The sequence below is a fragment of the Salmo salar genome, chromosome ssa07, assembly GCF_905237065.1.
Source record: "Salmo salar chromosome ssa07, Ssal_v3.1, whole genome shotgun sequence".
NCBI classification, from domain to species: Eukaryota; Metazoa; Chordata; class Actinopteri; order Salmoniformes; family Salmonidae; genus Salmo; species Salmo salar.
The window spans coordinates 6,122,520-6,137,680 of NC_059448.1; the positions used below are offsets into that span (position 1 = coordinate 6,122,520).

A 15,161-nucleotide genomic window follows, 5' to 3' on the forward strand; every position below is an offset into this window, starting at 1 on the left:
CATTAAAATAACATCAAATTGATCAGAAATACAATGTAGACATTGTTAATGTCGTAAATGACTATTGTAGCTGGAAACGGTTGATTTTTACTGGAATATCTACAGAGGCCCATTATCAGCAACCATCACTTCCTGTGTTCCAATGGTATGTTGTGTTAGCTAATCCAAGTTTATAATTTTAAAAGCTAATTGATCATTACAAAACCCTTTTGCAATTATGTTAGTACAGCTGAAAACTGGTGTCCTGATTAAAGAATCAATAAAACTGGCCATTTTTAGACTAGTTGAGTATCTGGAGCATCAGAATTTGTGGGTTCGATTACAGCCTCAAAATAGCCAGAAACAAAGAACTTTCTTCTGAAAGTCTATTCTTATTCTGAGACATGAAGGCTCAGAACAATTATTTGCCCTCTTTCTGACTTATTTTTTTTTCATATTTTTAATATTGACTCTTATCTGATCTTCGACCAAAACCTAATATTAGATAAATAGAACCTGCGTTTACAAATAAGACTAAAAATGTATACTAATTTTATTTATTGACGTAAAAAAGTTATGCAACACCCAATTCCCGTGTGAAAAAGTAATTGCCCCCTTACACTCAATAACTGGTTGTGCCACCTTTTGCAACAATGACTGCAACCAAATGCTTTCTGTAGTTTTATCAGTCTCTCACATCGCGTGGAGGAATTTTGGACCATTCTTGCACGCAGAATTGCTTTAACTGTGACATGGTGGGTTTTCAAGCATGAACTGCTAGTTTCAAGTCCTGCCACAACATCTCAATTGGGATTAGATCTGGACCTTGAAGCGATTCATGATGACAGAAGTGAGTGCTACGGTGCCATAGTCATTCAGTTCAGGGCGGGGGCCCTGTGTTTTCCCGCGAAGCGGGCAAAGACTGTGTTTAGCTTGTCTGGGAGCGAGGCGTTGGTGTCTGCGATGTGGCTGGCTTGCCCTTTATAATCGGTGATTGTCTGGGGTCTCTGACACACACGTCTCGTATCTAAGCCATTGAATTGCGACTCCACTTTGTCCCTGTACTGTTGTTTAGCCTCTTTGATTGCCAGTGGTGTAAAGTACTTAAGGAAAAATACTTTAAAGTACTACTTAAGTCGTTTTTTTGGCTATCTGTACTTTACTTTTTATATTTTTGGCAACTTTTACTTCACTACATTTCGAAAGAAAATGATGTACTTTTAACTCCATACATTTTCCCTGAAACCCCAAAATACTCGTTACATTTTGACAGGAAAATAATCCAAGCATTCACTTGTCAAGAGAACATCCTTGGTCATCCCTACTGTCTCTGATCTGGAGGACTCGCTAAACACAAATGCTTCGTTTGTAAATTATGTCTGAGTGTTGGAGTGTACCCCTGGCTATCCATCAATAAAAAATAAATACAAATTTTGCCATCTGGATTCCTTAATATAAGGCAGTTGAAATGATTTATACTTTTACTTTTGACACTTAAGTACATTTTAGCAATTCCATTTCCTTTTGATACTTAAGACTATTTCAAACCAAATACTTTTAGACTTCTACTCAAGTAGTATTTTACTGGGTGACTTTCACTTTTACTTGAGTCATTTTCTATTAAGGTATCTTTACTTTTACTCAAGTATGACAATTGAGTACTTTTTCCACCACTGTCGATTGCCTTACGGAGGATATAGCTCAGTCGTCACCAACCTTTTTGTGGTAAAAATGCAAGCTGAGATCTACCGCTCAGAATTTTTTTAAACATGACTTCAAAAGCAAAACCCTAAGCAAAATTAAGCAATTAAAAACAGTTCTGTAGGAATGAGGTTTGTGCAGTAGGCTATTGGCCCAATACATTATCACTGCATATTGGCTATGCTTGAATTGCACTGCCAATGTTGTTCTTCTTAGACCATTTTGAAATTATATTTAAAAAGAAATGGTATGTAAGCACACTGGTAATAGATTGTTGTATTACTTTTGAGGCACAGCTGAGTGAGCATAATAATTTATTTTTTTTACTAAATTGATGGCCTGCAGGGAGTAACGGTGAGGCTGCCTCTCACCTGACTCACGACCCTCCGCTCTCAAACCCTGCGCTGAGAAAAGGGGACACAGTCTTGCAGATGATGGCGCAACTCAAGTCTCACTGCATTATTTCTGCCTCATGCACCAATTCATGGTGTTATTCCTATGACGAGAGAAAGTGAAATAGTCCTAGATATTAAAAAAGACACAAGCCTCTAATAATAACAACACAAGCTTAGCGGAACCCTTTGCTATAGTCATTCATTTGTATTTGTATTAATTATTTATCCCCATTAGTTCCTGCCAAGGCAGCAGTGACTCTTCCTGGGGTTTATTATGGATCCCCATTAGTTCCTGTCAAGGCAGCAGCTACTCTTCCATCAACATTAAGACAGTTATATACAGTGTAAAATATTACATGACATTATATTTCATAACACGTTACCCAACACATTTAGTGTGTTCCTTTAGGACACTAATCCACTATCACATATTTACAATACAACATCCATGTCTACGTGTGTGTAGAGTGTGTGTCTTATAAGGAGTATGTGCGTCTGTGCCTGTGTGTGTCTCTTCACAGTCCCTGCAACATTGCTGCTGCAGTGCTGGTTGTAACATCAGTAGAAGTCGGTAGAACGTGCATTTTATGGCTTATAAAAGGGCTGAACAAAGTGTGAACAATGCTGAACAATCACTTATTATTATTATTATTTATTTAACTTTGTTTAACTAAGCAAGTCAGTTAATAACAAATTCTTATTTTCAATGACGGCCTAGGAACAGTGCCTTGTTCAGGGGCAGAACGACAGATTTTTACCTTGTCAGCTCGGTGATTCGATCTTGCAACCATTCGGTCACTAAAAATGAACTTACTTATAAAAACAGCAGCTCTTTTCTGTATTCATTGCGTCTCTCTCTAGTCATGGTGGGCATTTGATGGTGAGGTATTCCAGATCGGGAGAACCAAAGGACTTGAGTTCCTGTACGTTACCACAATCAAACCGTGAGAAGTTAATCATGAAACATACCCCTCCACCTTTATTTTTCCTTGGGAGTTCTTTCTTCCTCTCCACGTGATGGATGGAGAAACCTGCTGGCTGAATGAACGGGAACAGAATATCTGGAGTGAGCCATGATTCTGTAAAACAGAGTATGTTACAGTCTCTGATGTCTCTCTGGATGGAGATCCTCGCACTGAACACGTCTACTTTATTGTCCAGAGACTGAACGTTAGCGAGTAATATACTCGGAAGTGGTGGATGGTATGCACGCCTCCTGACTCTGACTAGGAGCCCACTCATTCTACCTCTTCTCTGGCTTTGGCATCTTGGAGCAGCCCCAGGGATGAATCGAACTGCCTCGGGGAGTTCAAACAAAGCATCCAATTTAAGGAAGTTGAATTGCTGGTCGAAATGCTTGTGAGTGACCAGCGATCTAATATCCATACGTTATTTTCATCTGTAGGTAGTAATGCAAGAAAACTTCTGAACAAATAATGTAAGAAATAACACTACACACATCACATTTCCCTAAAAATGCCTGCTGTGGCTCACAGATACAAGGACATTTTTTGGTATAGAATCCATTGGAATTGGATTAGAAAATGTTAATTTGTTCAAAGATAATATTCTAGAACAACCCTCTGATTTTGGAATTACATTTATTGATATTCTCCTTCTATCTCTCCTTACAGTTCTCTGCTGCCAATGACTGGAATGAACTACAAAAATCTCTGAAACTGGAAACACTTATCTCCCTCACTTGCTTTAAGCACCAGCTGTCAGAGCAGCTCACATATCACTGCACCTGTACATAGCCCATCTATAATTTAGCCCATACAACTACCTCTTCCCCTGCTGTATTTATTTATTTATTTTGCTCCTTTGCACCCCATTATTTCTATTTCTACTTTGCACTTTCTTCCACTGCAAATCTACCATTCCAGTGTTTTACTTTCTATATTTAATTTACTTTGCCACCATGGCCTTTTTTGCCTTCACCTCCCTTATCTCACCTCATTTGCTCACATTGTATATAGACTTATTTTTCTACTGTATTATTGACTGTATGTTTGTTTTACTCCATGCGTAACTCTGTGTTGTTGTATGTGTCGAATTGCTTTGCTTTATCTTGGCCAGGTCACAATTGTAAATGAGAACTTGTTCTCAACTTGCCTACCTGGTTAAATAAAGGTGAAATAAAATAAATAAAATATTTGGACAGTCTCTTACCTACATTTCCTAAACCAATAATCGAGTATCCCCCAGTATCCCCCAGTATCCTCGAGTATCTTAAATACATATCAGTGTTTTCATGCTTGTGTTTATCAACACAAATATTTATGATCAAAAACAATTACACTAGAAACTAAATAAACGTATAATAGTAAATGTGTGTATACTAAGAAAAAGGTAATGCCACGTCATTTCACTGTCCAAAGAAAAATAAACATTCTAACAAAAATAAGCAGTGAAATGACTTTTCCATGGTTTCCAACATGGTTTCCATTTGTTTGATGCCATTCAATTCGCTCTGTTCCAGACATTATTATGAGCCGTCCTCCACTGCTTGAAAGGCTGGTCATTGCTCACATCAACACCATCATCCTAGGCACCCTGGGCCCACTCCAGGTCGCATACTGCCCCAACAGATCCACAGATGACGCTATCTCTATTGCACTCCACACTGCCCTTTCCCATCTGGACAAGAGGGATACATATGTGACAATGCTGTTCATTGACTACAACTCAACGTTCAACACCATAGTGCCCTCCAAGCTCATCACTAAGCTAAGGACACTGAGACTGAACACCTCCCTCTGCAACTGCATCCTCACTTTCCTGAAGGCTGCTCCCTGGTGGTTAGGGTATGCAACAACACATCTGCCACACTGACCCTTTACACGGGGGCCCCTTAAGGGTGCATGCTTAGTACCCTCCTGTACTCCCTGTTCACCAACGACTGCTTGGCTGTGCACGACTCCAACACCATGATTACGTTTTCCTGATGACACAACGGTGGTAGGCCTGATCACCGATGACGATGAGACAGCCTATAGGGTAAGGGTGTGCTGACATGGCCATAATCGTAATCGTATCCATAAATTGACAGTTAATGGTCGGATTGGATGATACTCGTGGTCTGAAAAAACGTAAGTGTTTTAATATGCCTCAGTAGATGTTGGCGTTAATACACTATATATACAAAAGTATGTGGACACCCCATCAAATTAGTGGATTTGGCTATTTCAGCCACACTTGTTGCTGACAGGTTTATAAAATTGAGCACACAACCATGCAATCTCCATAGACAAAAATTGGCAGTGGCCTTACTGAAGAGCTCATTGACTTTCAATGTGGCACCGTCATAGGATGCCACCCTTACAACAAGTCAGTTTAAAAAATGTCTGCCCTGCTAGAGGTTCCTCAGTCAACTGTAGCTGCTATTAAAGTGGAAACTTCCAGGAGCTAAATTGGCTCAGCCACGAAGTGGTAGGCCACACAATCTCACAGAATGGGACCGTCGAGTGCTGAAACGCGTAGCACGTAAAAATCATCTGTCCTTTGGATGCAACGTCTGCACTGTTTGTCGGGAGCTTCATGAAATGGGTTTCCATGGTAGAGCAGCCTAAGATCACCATGTGCAATGCCAAGCCTCGGCGTAAAGATCGCCGCAATTGTATTCTGGACCAGTGGAAAAGCTGGTAGTCTGGCAGTCGCAGTGGTGGGTAGTATATGGGGCTTTGGTGACAAAACGGATGGCACTGTAATAGACTACATCCAGTTTGCTGAGTAGAGTGTTGGAAGCTATTTTGTAAATGACATTGCCGAAGTCAAGGATTGGTAGGACAGTCAGTTTTACGAGGGTATGTTTGGCAGCATGAGTGAAGGAAGCTTTGTTGTGAAATAGGAAGCCGATTCTAGATTTCATTTTGTATTGGATATGTATAATGTGAGTCTGGAAGGAGAGTTTACAGTCTAACCAGACACCTAGGTATTTGTAGTTGTCCACATATTCTAAGTCAGAACCGTCCAGAGTAGTGATGCTAGTCGGGCGGGAAGGTGCGGGCAGCAATCGGTTGAAGAGCATGCACTTAGTTTTACAAGCATTTAAAAGCAGTTGGAGGCCATGGAAAGACTGTTGTATGGCATCAAAGCTCATTTGGAGGTTTGTTAGCACTGTGTCAAAAGAAGGGCCAGATGTAAACAGAATGGTGTCGTCTGCATAGAGGTGGATCAGAGAATCACCAGCAGCAAGAGCGACATCATTGATATATACAGAGAAAAGAGTCGGCCTGAGAATTGAACCCTGTGGCACCCCCATAGAGACTGCCAGAGGTCCGGAAAACAGGCCCTCCGATTTGACACACTGAACTCTATCTGAGAAGTAGTTGGTGAACCAGGCGAGGCAGTCATTTGAGAAGCCAAGGCTATAGAGTCTGCCGATAAGAATGCAGTGATTGACAGAGTCTAAAGCCTTGGCCATGTTGATGAAGACGGCTGCACAGTACTGTCTTTTATCGATGGCGGTTATGATATTGTTTAGGACCTTGAGTGTGGCTGAGGTGCACCCATGACCAGCTCGGAAACCAGATTGCATAGCGGAGAAGTTACGGTAGGATTCGAAATGGTCGGTGATCTGTTTGTTAAGTTGGCTTTCGAAGACCTTAGAAAGGCAGGGTAGGATAGATATAGGTCTGTAGCAGTTTGGGTCTAGAGTGTCTCCCCTTTCCAATCTTTGGGGATCTCAGACGACACGAAAGAGAGGTTGAATAGGCTATTAAATGGGGTTGCAACAATTTTGGTGGATAATTTTAGAAAGAGAGGATCCAGATTGTCTAGCCCAGCTGATTTTTAGGGATCCAGATTTTGCAGCTCTTTCAGAACATCAGCTGTCTGGATTTGGTTGAAGGAGAAGTGGGGGGGGGGGGCTTGGGCAAGTTGCTGTGGGGGATGCTGAGATGTTGGCCGGGTGGAAAGCATGGCGAACCGTAGAAAAATGCTTGTTGAAATTATCGATTATCGTAGATTTATCAGTGTGAGCTTGACAGCTTGGGGCAGCTTGACTTAGGTGCTCTAATTCTCCATGGACTTTACAGTGTATCAAAACCTTTTTGTATTAGCGCTACAGGATGCAAATTTCTGTTTGAAAAAGCTAGCCTTAGCTTAACTAACTGACTGAGTATATTGGTTCCTGACTTCCCTTGGTTCCTGACTTGTATTCGATGCTAATGCAGAACGCCACAAGATGTTTTTGTGCTGGTCAAGGGCAGTCAAGTCTGGGGTGAACCAAGGGCTATATCTGTTCTTAGTTCTAAAAATGTTTAATGGTGCATGCGTATTTAAGATGGTGAGAAAAGCACTTTTAAAGAGCAACCAGGCATCCTCTACTGACGGGATGAGCTCAATATCCTTCCAGGATAACCGGGCAAAGTTGATTAGAAAGGCCTGCTCGCTGAAGTGTTTAAGTGAGCGTTTTACAGTGATGAGGGGTGGACCCTTTACACATGCAGGCAATGAGGCAGTGAGCGCTGAGATCCTGGTTGAAGACTGCAGAGGTGTATTTAGAGGGCAGGGTTGTCAGAATGATATCTAAGAGTGTGCCCATGGTTATGGATTTAGGGTTGTACCTGGTAGGTTCCTTGATAATTTGTGTGAGATTGAGGGCATCTAACTTAGATTGTAGGATGGGCGGGGTGTTAACCTCTATGGGCTAGGTGGGACGCTAGCGTGCCACCCGTGGTGCACTCCATCAACAGCAGGTGCATTTCAAGAGCGGCAAATTTGAATCCAAATAAATGTCAAAATTCAAATTTTTCAAACATACAACTATTTTACACCCTTTGAAAGATAAACATCTCCTTAATCTAACCACGTTTTACGATTTCAAAAAGGTTTTACGGCGAAAGCATAAATTTAGAGTATGTTAGGACAGTACATTTACAAGAGTTGTGTGTAATGTTTTGTCAATTCAAAGACAGGGTCACCTAAACCATAAAACCAGCTAAAATGATGCACTTTTACAATCTCCATCAGATGACACTCCTAGGACATTATGTTAGACAATGCATGCATTTTTAGTTCTATCAAGTTCATATTTATATCCAAAAACAGCGTTTTACTATGGCATTGATGTTGAGGAAATCGTTTCCCTCCAATAACCGGCAGTCAAGTCAGCGTCACAAATTAAATAATTAAAATTAGAAAACATTGGTAAAATATTATATTGTCATTTAAAGAATTATAGATTTACATCTCTTGAACGCAATCAACTTGCCAGATTTAAAAATAACCTTACTGGGAAATCACACTTTGCAATAATCTGAGCACTGCGCCCAGAAAAATACGCGTTGCGATACAGACTAGACGTCATGTTGGGGAGATCTAAAATCGAAAATACTATGTAAATAATCCATTACCTTTGATTCTCTTCATCAGATGTCACTTCCAGGTATCACAGGTCAATAACGAATGTAGTTTTGTTCAAAAAAGCTCATCATTTATGTCCAAAAATCTCCGTCTTGTTAGCACATGATCTAAGCCAGCCGGATTTTCGTCATGAACGAGGGGAAAAAAATATATTTACGTTCGTTCAAACATGTCAAACGTTGTATAGCATAAATCATTAGGGCCTTTTTTAACCAGAACATGAATAATATTCAAGGTGGACGAATGCATACTCTTTTATAACGTATTGGAACGAGGGTACCCAACATGAACTCGCGCGCCAGGTGTCTAATGGGCCATCATCGTTCCATGGCTCTTGTTCGGTCAGATCTCCCTCCAGAAGACTCAAAACACTTTGTAAAGGCTGGTGACATCTAGTGGAAGCAATAGGAAGTGCCAAAATATTCCTCAGCCCCTGTGTTTTTCAATGGGATAGGTTTAAAGGTAATACAACACATCAGGTATCCACTTCCTGTCAGAAAATGTCTCAGGGTTTTGCCTGCCAAATGAGTTCTGTTATACTCACAGACACCATTCAAACAGTTTTAGAAAATTTAGGGTGTTTTCTATCCATATGTAATAAGTATATGCATATTCTAGTTACTGGGTAGGAGTGGTAACCAGATTAAATCGGGTATGTTTTTTTATCCAGCCGTGTCAATACTGCCCCCTAGCCCTAACAGGTTAAGCATGTGCCAGTTTAGGTCACCTAACAGTACGAACTCTGAAGATACTGTAGATGGGTGGTGTCATGATGTTGCCCTCTTTGGGTACAGCGAGCACTATTCCCCCCTCCCTCTGCACCATCCCTCTACCTCTGCACCATCCCCCTACCTCCCTCTCTGTTACACTCAGGCTGCTGTGGTCAGAGAGGTCGTAAATTACTAGAGGAGATCCTGCCTCATTGCCAGACAGTATAGAGAGAGTGAGTTCTCATAGAGAGAACAAAGGAATTTCTTCCACCTCACAACACTGGAGGTCCGAACAGTATTTATGTTCTGGAGAATGTATAAAAGATCGGTGAAGAATCCAGCTACGAACTGGTCCGTTTGGTACAGTTTTGTGAAACTCATGAGAGACAATACGGCCACATTACCATAACGCTGTTTATACAATAGCCTCAGTTATGAGGCTTACATCTAATTGTTGTACAAAATGAATGAGTAAAGATGATACTATTTGTGAAATGACGGATGCTATGTAATGATGTTAATGTGAGAGAATTGTATTTATGTTTAAAGTTTCACTAAGTCATTGGCACACCCCCAGGGGCACAGACAGGACCTGGCGTCATGAGACAGCCCTTTTTGATGTTCCGAATGAAACCCCCACCTGAGTTTTCTATCACCAGACCAGCTTACCTCGATAACGAGAGGGACAAGGTTTGAGACCAGACCGAGCTTACCTCAATTATGAGAGGGCTAAGGGTTGAGACAAGACCAGTACCTCTATCATAGAGGGAAATAAGGTTTAAGTAGATTGCTGAATCTTTTTAACCATCCCACGTGGTTAACCTGTTAGGGCTAGGGGGCAGTATTGACACGGCTGGATAAAAAACATAGCCGATTTAATCTGGTTACCACTCCTACCCAGTAACTAGAATATGCATATACTTATTACATATGGATAGAAAACGCCGTAAATTTTCTAAAACTGTTTGAATGGTGTCTGTGAGTATAACAGAACTCAAATGGCAGGTCAAAACCTGAGAGATTCCTTTACAGGAAGTGGCCTGTCTGACCATTTCTTGAACTTCTTTTCCATCTCTATCTTTTACTAAGGATCTCTGCTCTAACGTGACACTTCCTATGTCGTCCATAGGCGCTCAGAGCCCGGGAAAAAACAGAATGTCGTCATCCCAGCCCCAGGCTGAAACACATTATCGCCTTTCTCAAGTGGCCGATCAAGGGACTCTGGGCTTAGGCGCGTGACCCGACCGCCCCCGCCTTTGTGATTTTTTCCTCTGTTTGCCGAAAAGGAGATTCCCTGTCGGAATATTATCGCTTTTCTACGAGAAAAATGGCGTAAAAATTGATTTTAAACAGCGGTTGACATGCTTCGAAGTACGGTAATGGAATATTTAGATTTTTTTTGTCACGAATTGCGCCATGCGCACGACCCTTCTTTACCATTTCGGATAGTGTCTGGAACGCATCGAACAAAACGCCGCTATTCGGATATAACGATGGATTATTTTGGACCAAACCAACATTTGTTATTGAAGTAGCAGTCCTGGGAGTGCATTCTGACGAAGACAACAAAAGGTAATCAAACTTTTATAATAGTAAATATGATTATGGTGAGTGCTAAACTTGCCGGGTGTCTAAATAGCTAGCCCGTGATGCCTGGGCTATGTACTTAGAATATTGCAAAATGTGCTTTCACCAAAAAGCTATTTTAAAATCGGACATATCGAGTGCATAGAGGAGGTCTGTATCTATAATTCTTAAAATAATTGTTATGCTTTTTGTGAACGTTTATCGTGAGTAATTTAGTAAAATGTTAGCGAATTCCCCGGAAGTTTGCGGGGGGTATGCTAGTTCTGAACGTCACATGCTAATGTAAAAAGCTGTTTTTTGATATAAATATGAACTTGATTGAACAAAACATGCATGTATTGTATAACATAATGTCCTAGGGTTGTCATCTGAGAAGATCATCAAAGGTGAGTGCTGCATTTAGCTGTCTTCTGGGTTTTGGTGACATTATATGCTAGCTTGAAAAATGGGTGTCTGATTATTTCTGGCTTGGTACTCTGCTGACATAATCTAATGTTTTGCTTTCGTTGTAAAGCCTTTTTGAAATCGGACAGTGTGGTTAGATTAACGAGAGTCTTGTCTTTAAATAGCTGTAAAATAGTCATATGTTTGAGAAATTGAAGTAATAGGATTTTTAAGGTTTTGAAAATCGCGCCACAGGCTTCAAGTGGCTGTTACGTAGGTGGGACGAATTCGTCCCGCCTAGCCCATAGAGGTTAAACTCTTAGACTATCGATACCGACAGAATAAGAACAAGTCTTTGATATTAATTACTAGTCTGCAGCTAGGAATTCGGTATCATTGAACGCGAAGACCGACAACCGCCGAAACATCTATTCTATAATAACATGAATGAATGTCACTCTGAACTTTTCATTCTAACCACGACAGAGAGAGAGAGCGAGAGGGCGGACAAAAACTCTCCAACAGAAACGAACTGTTCAACAGAGATCCCGATGACACTGAGCGTAAATATATATATTGATTGCAATTGTTCCCGAATGCGTGAGCGTTCATGTGCAAAGGATTAGCATTTCCATTGTTGTAATTATCAACTCTGTAGTGTCTTCTCAGCTGACCCCCACTCCCCTTCTGTCTAACAAGCCGCTATGCTGGTTTAGCCCACTAGGGCACATTCCCCTATCATTTTTTTGTAACCATATCTACTTTGTTTGTTTGTGTGATGCATTTCTGTGAGTACTTAGTTAGTAAATAAATGATTTTAAGACTATTGATGTATGGATGACTCATAGTGAAGACTGGGTTTGTCCAGATAACCAACAATTTACGATGTTTGGAATGAGACTAACGTGAGGTAAAGAATAATTCATTAATCAGAAGACTAAGTGATCAGATATTAAAATATCTGAAAGTTATATTAGGAAAATTATAACTTTGTAATCTGAATATTTTTCTTGGTGCCCCGACTTCCTAGTTAATTACAGTTACATGATTAAGTAGTTTAATTACGTAATAATAATTACAGAGAATTTTTTATTAAGATTAATCTTCAGTTTAATGATGCCAAAGACACGACAGTGGCAATCAATTCACATATGGTGTCCAGGGCACAGCTGGGGGCTGAAGGGGGTCTAAAACAGGTGGCAACTGTGAGAGACTTGTTTCTGGAAAGGTGGATTTTTAAAAGTACAAGCTCGAATTGTTTGGGCAAATACCTGGATAGTATGACAGAACTCTGCAGGCTATCTCTGCAGTAGATTGCAACTCCTGATCCCTAGTGGACTGTCACGATATGACGGCTTGTTGAATGTACTAACTAAGTCGCACTGCATAATAGCGTCTGCTAAATCTGGGGTTTTCAAACTTTTTCATGTCAAGGACCCCCTTGACATACATATTTTTGTGAGCTGCCAATTAAGTTCCTGAGCACCGCATGTAATTTATGAACCGTGTCATGACGTGACTATCATTAATCTGATAACTGTTATTTATTTAATCAATTAATTATGTTTAGTTGTTACTCAAATAAATTAATCATGTAACAATTAACTCATTAGGAATTTGGGACACCATGGGAATAGTTGTTTAAGGAGTTACTATCTCCTGACTCTAAAGATATACGGATATCTGTTACATCAGTAACAGTCATTTATTGTTTATTTCCTCACCAGTCTCATTCTGAACGTCATAGACCTCTTGATATTTGCAAGAACCCTAGTACTTTTGAATATTCAGTACTACACAAATTGATTTACTCATTTATTATCTAACTAATAATAACAGAATACACATACACACTTACATGAGATAAAAGTGGCTAGTGGACTGACACGATTTGACGGCTTGATACACAATGGAAAGGAGGGTGGGGAAAGATGAAGAGAGGGAGAAACAAAGAGAGTCAACTTATCGTACATCCATTTGGAAGCTACGCTCACAGAAATACGAATACTTAGCACCCTAAACACGTTCATTCGGATTACAAATGCAATATATATTTACCTGTAGATGTCTTTCTCTGTCGAACTCGATCGGTCCTTTGGTGAAGTTATCGAGGGATGTAAGTTTCTGGTTTGTCCACCAGAGGTCACAATGTCCTTTCTAGTAAAGCTTTTTCTGGTCTTGGAGTGTTCGTTAGAATAGATACTTTCATTTTTTTTTGTACTGACCCCCCATGGGAATTGAACCCACAACCCTGGCATTGCAAACACCATGCTCTACCAACTGAGCCACAGGGAAGGTCACCTGTGTTCTCTGTTTGTCTGTTGCCAGTTAGTTTTGTTTCACGAAACCTACCAGCGGTTTTCCCCATACCCCTGTCTGGTCTAGTTCCTGATTTCTAGTTTTTCCCAGTTTGTCCTTCCTGCCTGCCCTGACCCTGAGCCTGCCTGCCGTTCTGTACCTTGCCACACGACACTGGATTATTATAATTATTATTACTATTATTATTATTAGACTTCAGGTGCAATTTAAACTTTGGCCACTATCAGTGTATGTGCAAAGTTTTAGGCTGATCCAATGAACCATTGCATTTCTGTTGAAAATGTTGTTTCAAGACTGCCCAAATGCACCTAATTGGTTTATTAATAACTTTTCCAGTTCATAACTGTGCACTCTCCTCAAACAATAGCATGGTATTCTTTCACTGTAATATCTACTGTGAATTGGAGAGTGCAGTTAGATTAACAAGAATTAAAGTTTTCTGCCAATATCAGATTTGTCTATGTCCTGTTCAATTTTCTTGTTACTTACAACCTCATGCTAATCGCATTAGCCTACATTAGCTCAACCATCCCGCGGGGGACCCACCGATCCTGTAGAGGTTTTTAATGTGTGGGGGTACAGGTTAGTCGAGGTAATTTGTACATATAGGAAGGTGTAAAGTGATAATAAACAGCGAGTAGCAGCAGTGTAAAAACGAAGGGTGGGGGTGTCAATGCAAATAGTCAGGGTGGCCATTTGATTAATTGTCCAGCAGTCTTATGGCTTGGGGGTAAAAGCTGTTAATTAAGGAACATTTTGCACCTAGACTTGGCGCTCTGGTACCGCTTGCCGTACAGTGTTTGTTTAAATTTACTTTACAAAATTGGAAAAATAAGCATATATTTTGCATCTCATGGTCTACGATAGTTGACCTAAGCTCATGGGGCATTTATTAGTTATATTCTTTAAAAAATCAACAGGTTTATATCATTCATTTATAGGTCAAAAAATTGATGTAGCAACTGCAGTTTGAACCTAAACCCAAAATACAAGGTTTAGGAGCATCAGCATAAAACAAATTAAGATTGAGATATAGCCTACATTGGATCTATACGAATCCTAGTTACTTTTGAAGCTCATCTCCATTTTAAAAAACTTTATGTGACACCTCAGTTTTGCATAATACTGCTATTATCTGGGTGATTTTTTTTCTTCTTCTAGGTGCACTGGTGCTCCCAAATAAAAATGTCAGGTAGCACAGCAACGTATGTAGGAGCATATGTCCCCAAAACGGTAGCACACTGTAGATCCCTGATAAGTAGATGAAGAAAAAAAATTCAGTCTGTGGTGGTTGGCCTTAACATAAAATAAATAAGGTTTCTGAGATATTCTATGAAATAACGTCATGAATCATTTCAAAGGTATTGTACTGATAAAATGCATAAGGACCCTTTTCTATATGATTGACAGATAATGTATTTCAAAGTGAGTTTACAGATTTTTTGTTGTTGTTGAAAATAGTACAAATGTGGCTTATTATAATAAATATTCAAATACTTACCCATTATTGTGAAATAGAAATTCGGTTGATTCTAAAATGTCTTATTGGTTGATTTTATAATTTCTTAATACATATATGACTAGAGCTACACCAAGTTATATGTATCCAGTATATATAGTGCAATATTCAGAAGTTCAGGAGTAGTTTGTCTTAGAATCCGTGGTGCACCCATAGAGGACTTAATCTTGACTGTGGGCACTTTTAAAAGGTAATGTG

At 40.0% G+C, this 15,161-nt stretch overlaps 1 protein-coding gene across 3 annotated transcripts in view; it reads right to left on the minus strand.

Moving 5' to 3' along the window:
• Positions 1–15,161, minus strand: part of LOC106608496 (mucin-2) — a 66,176-nt gene that overhangs the window by 21,508 nt on the left and 29,507 nt on the right. Inside the window, exon 1 of one of the 3 annotated variants that reach the window (XM_014206436.2) lies at positions 14,946–15,147. The exons of the other annotated variants lie outside the window; for them this stretch is intronic. Within the exon in view, the coding sequence (XP_014061911.2) occupies positions 14,946–14,949 (4 nt within the window). The 5' untranslated portion in view covers positions 14,950–15,147. Of the gene's footprint in view, positions 1–14,945; positions 15,148–15,161 lie in introns of those variants that run through there. 3 annotated transcript variants of the gene reach the window in all.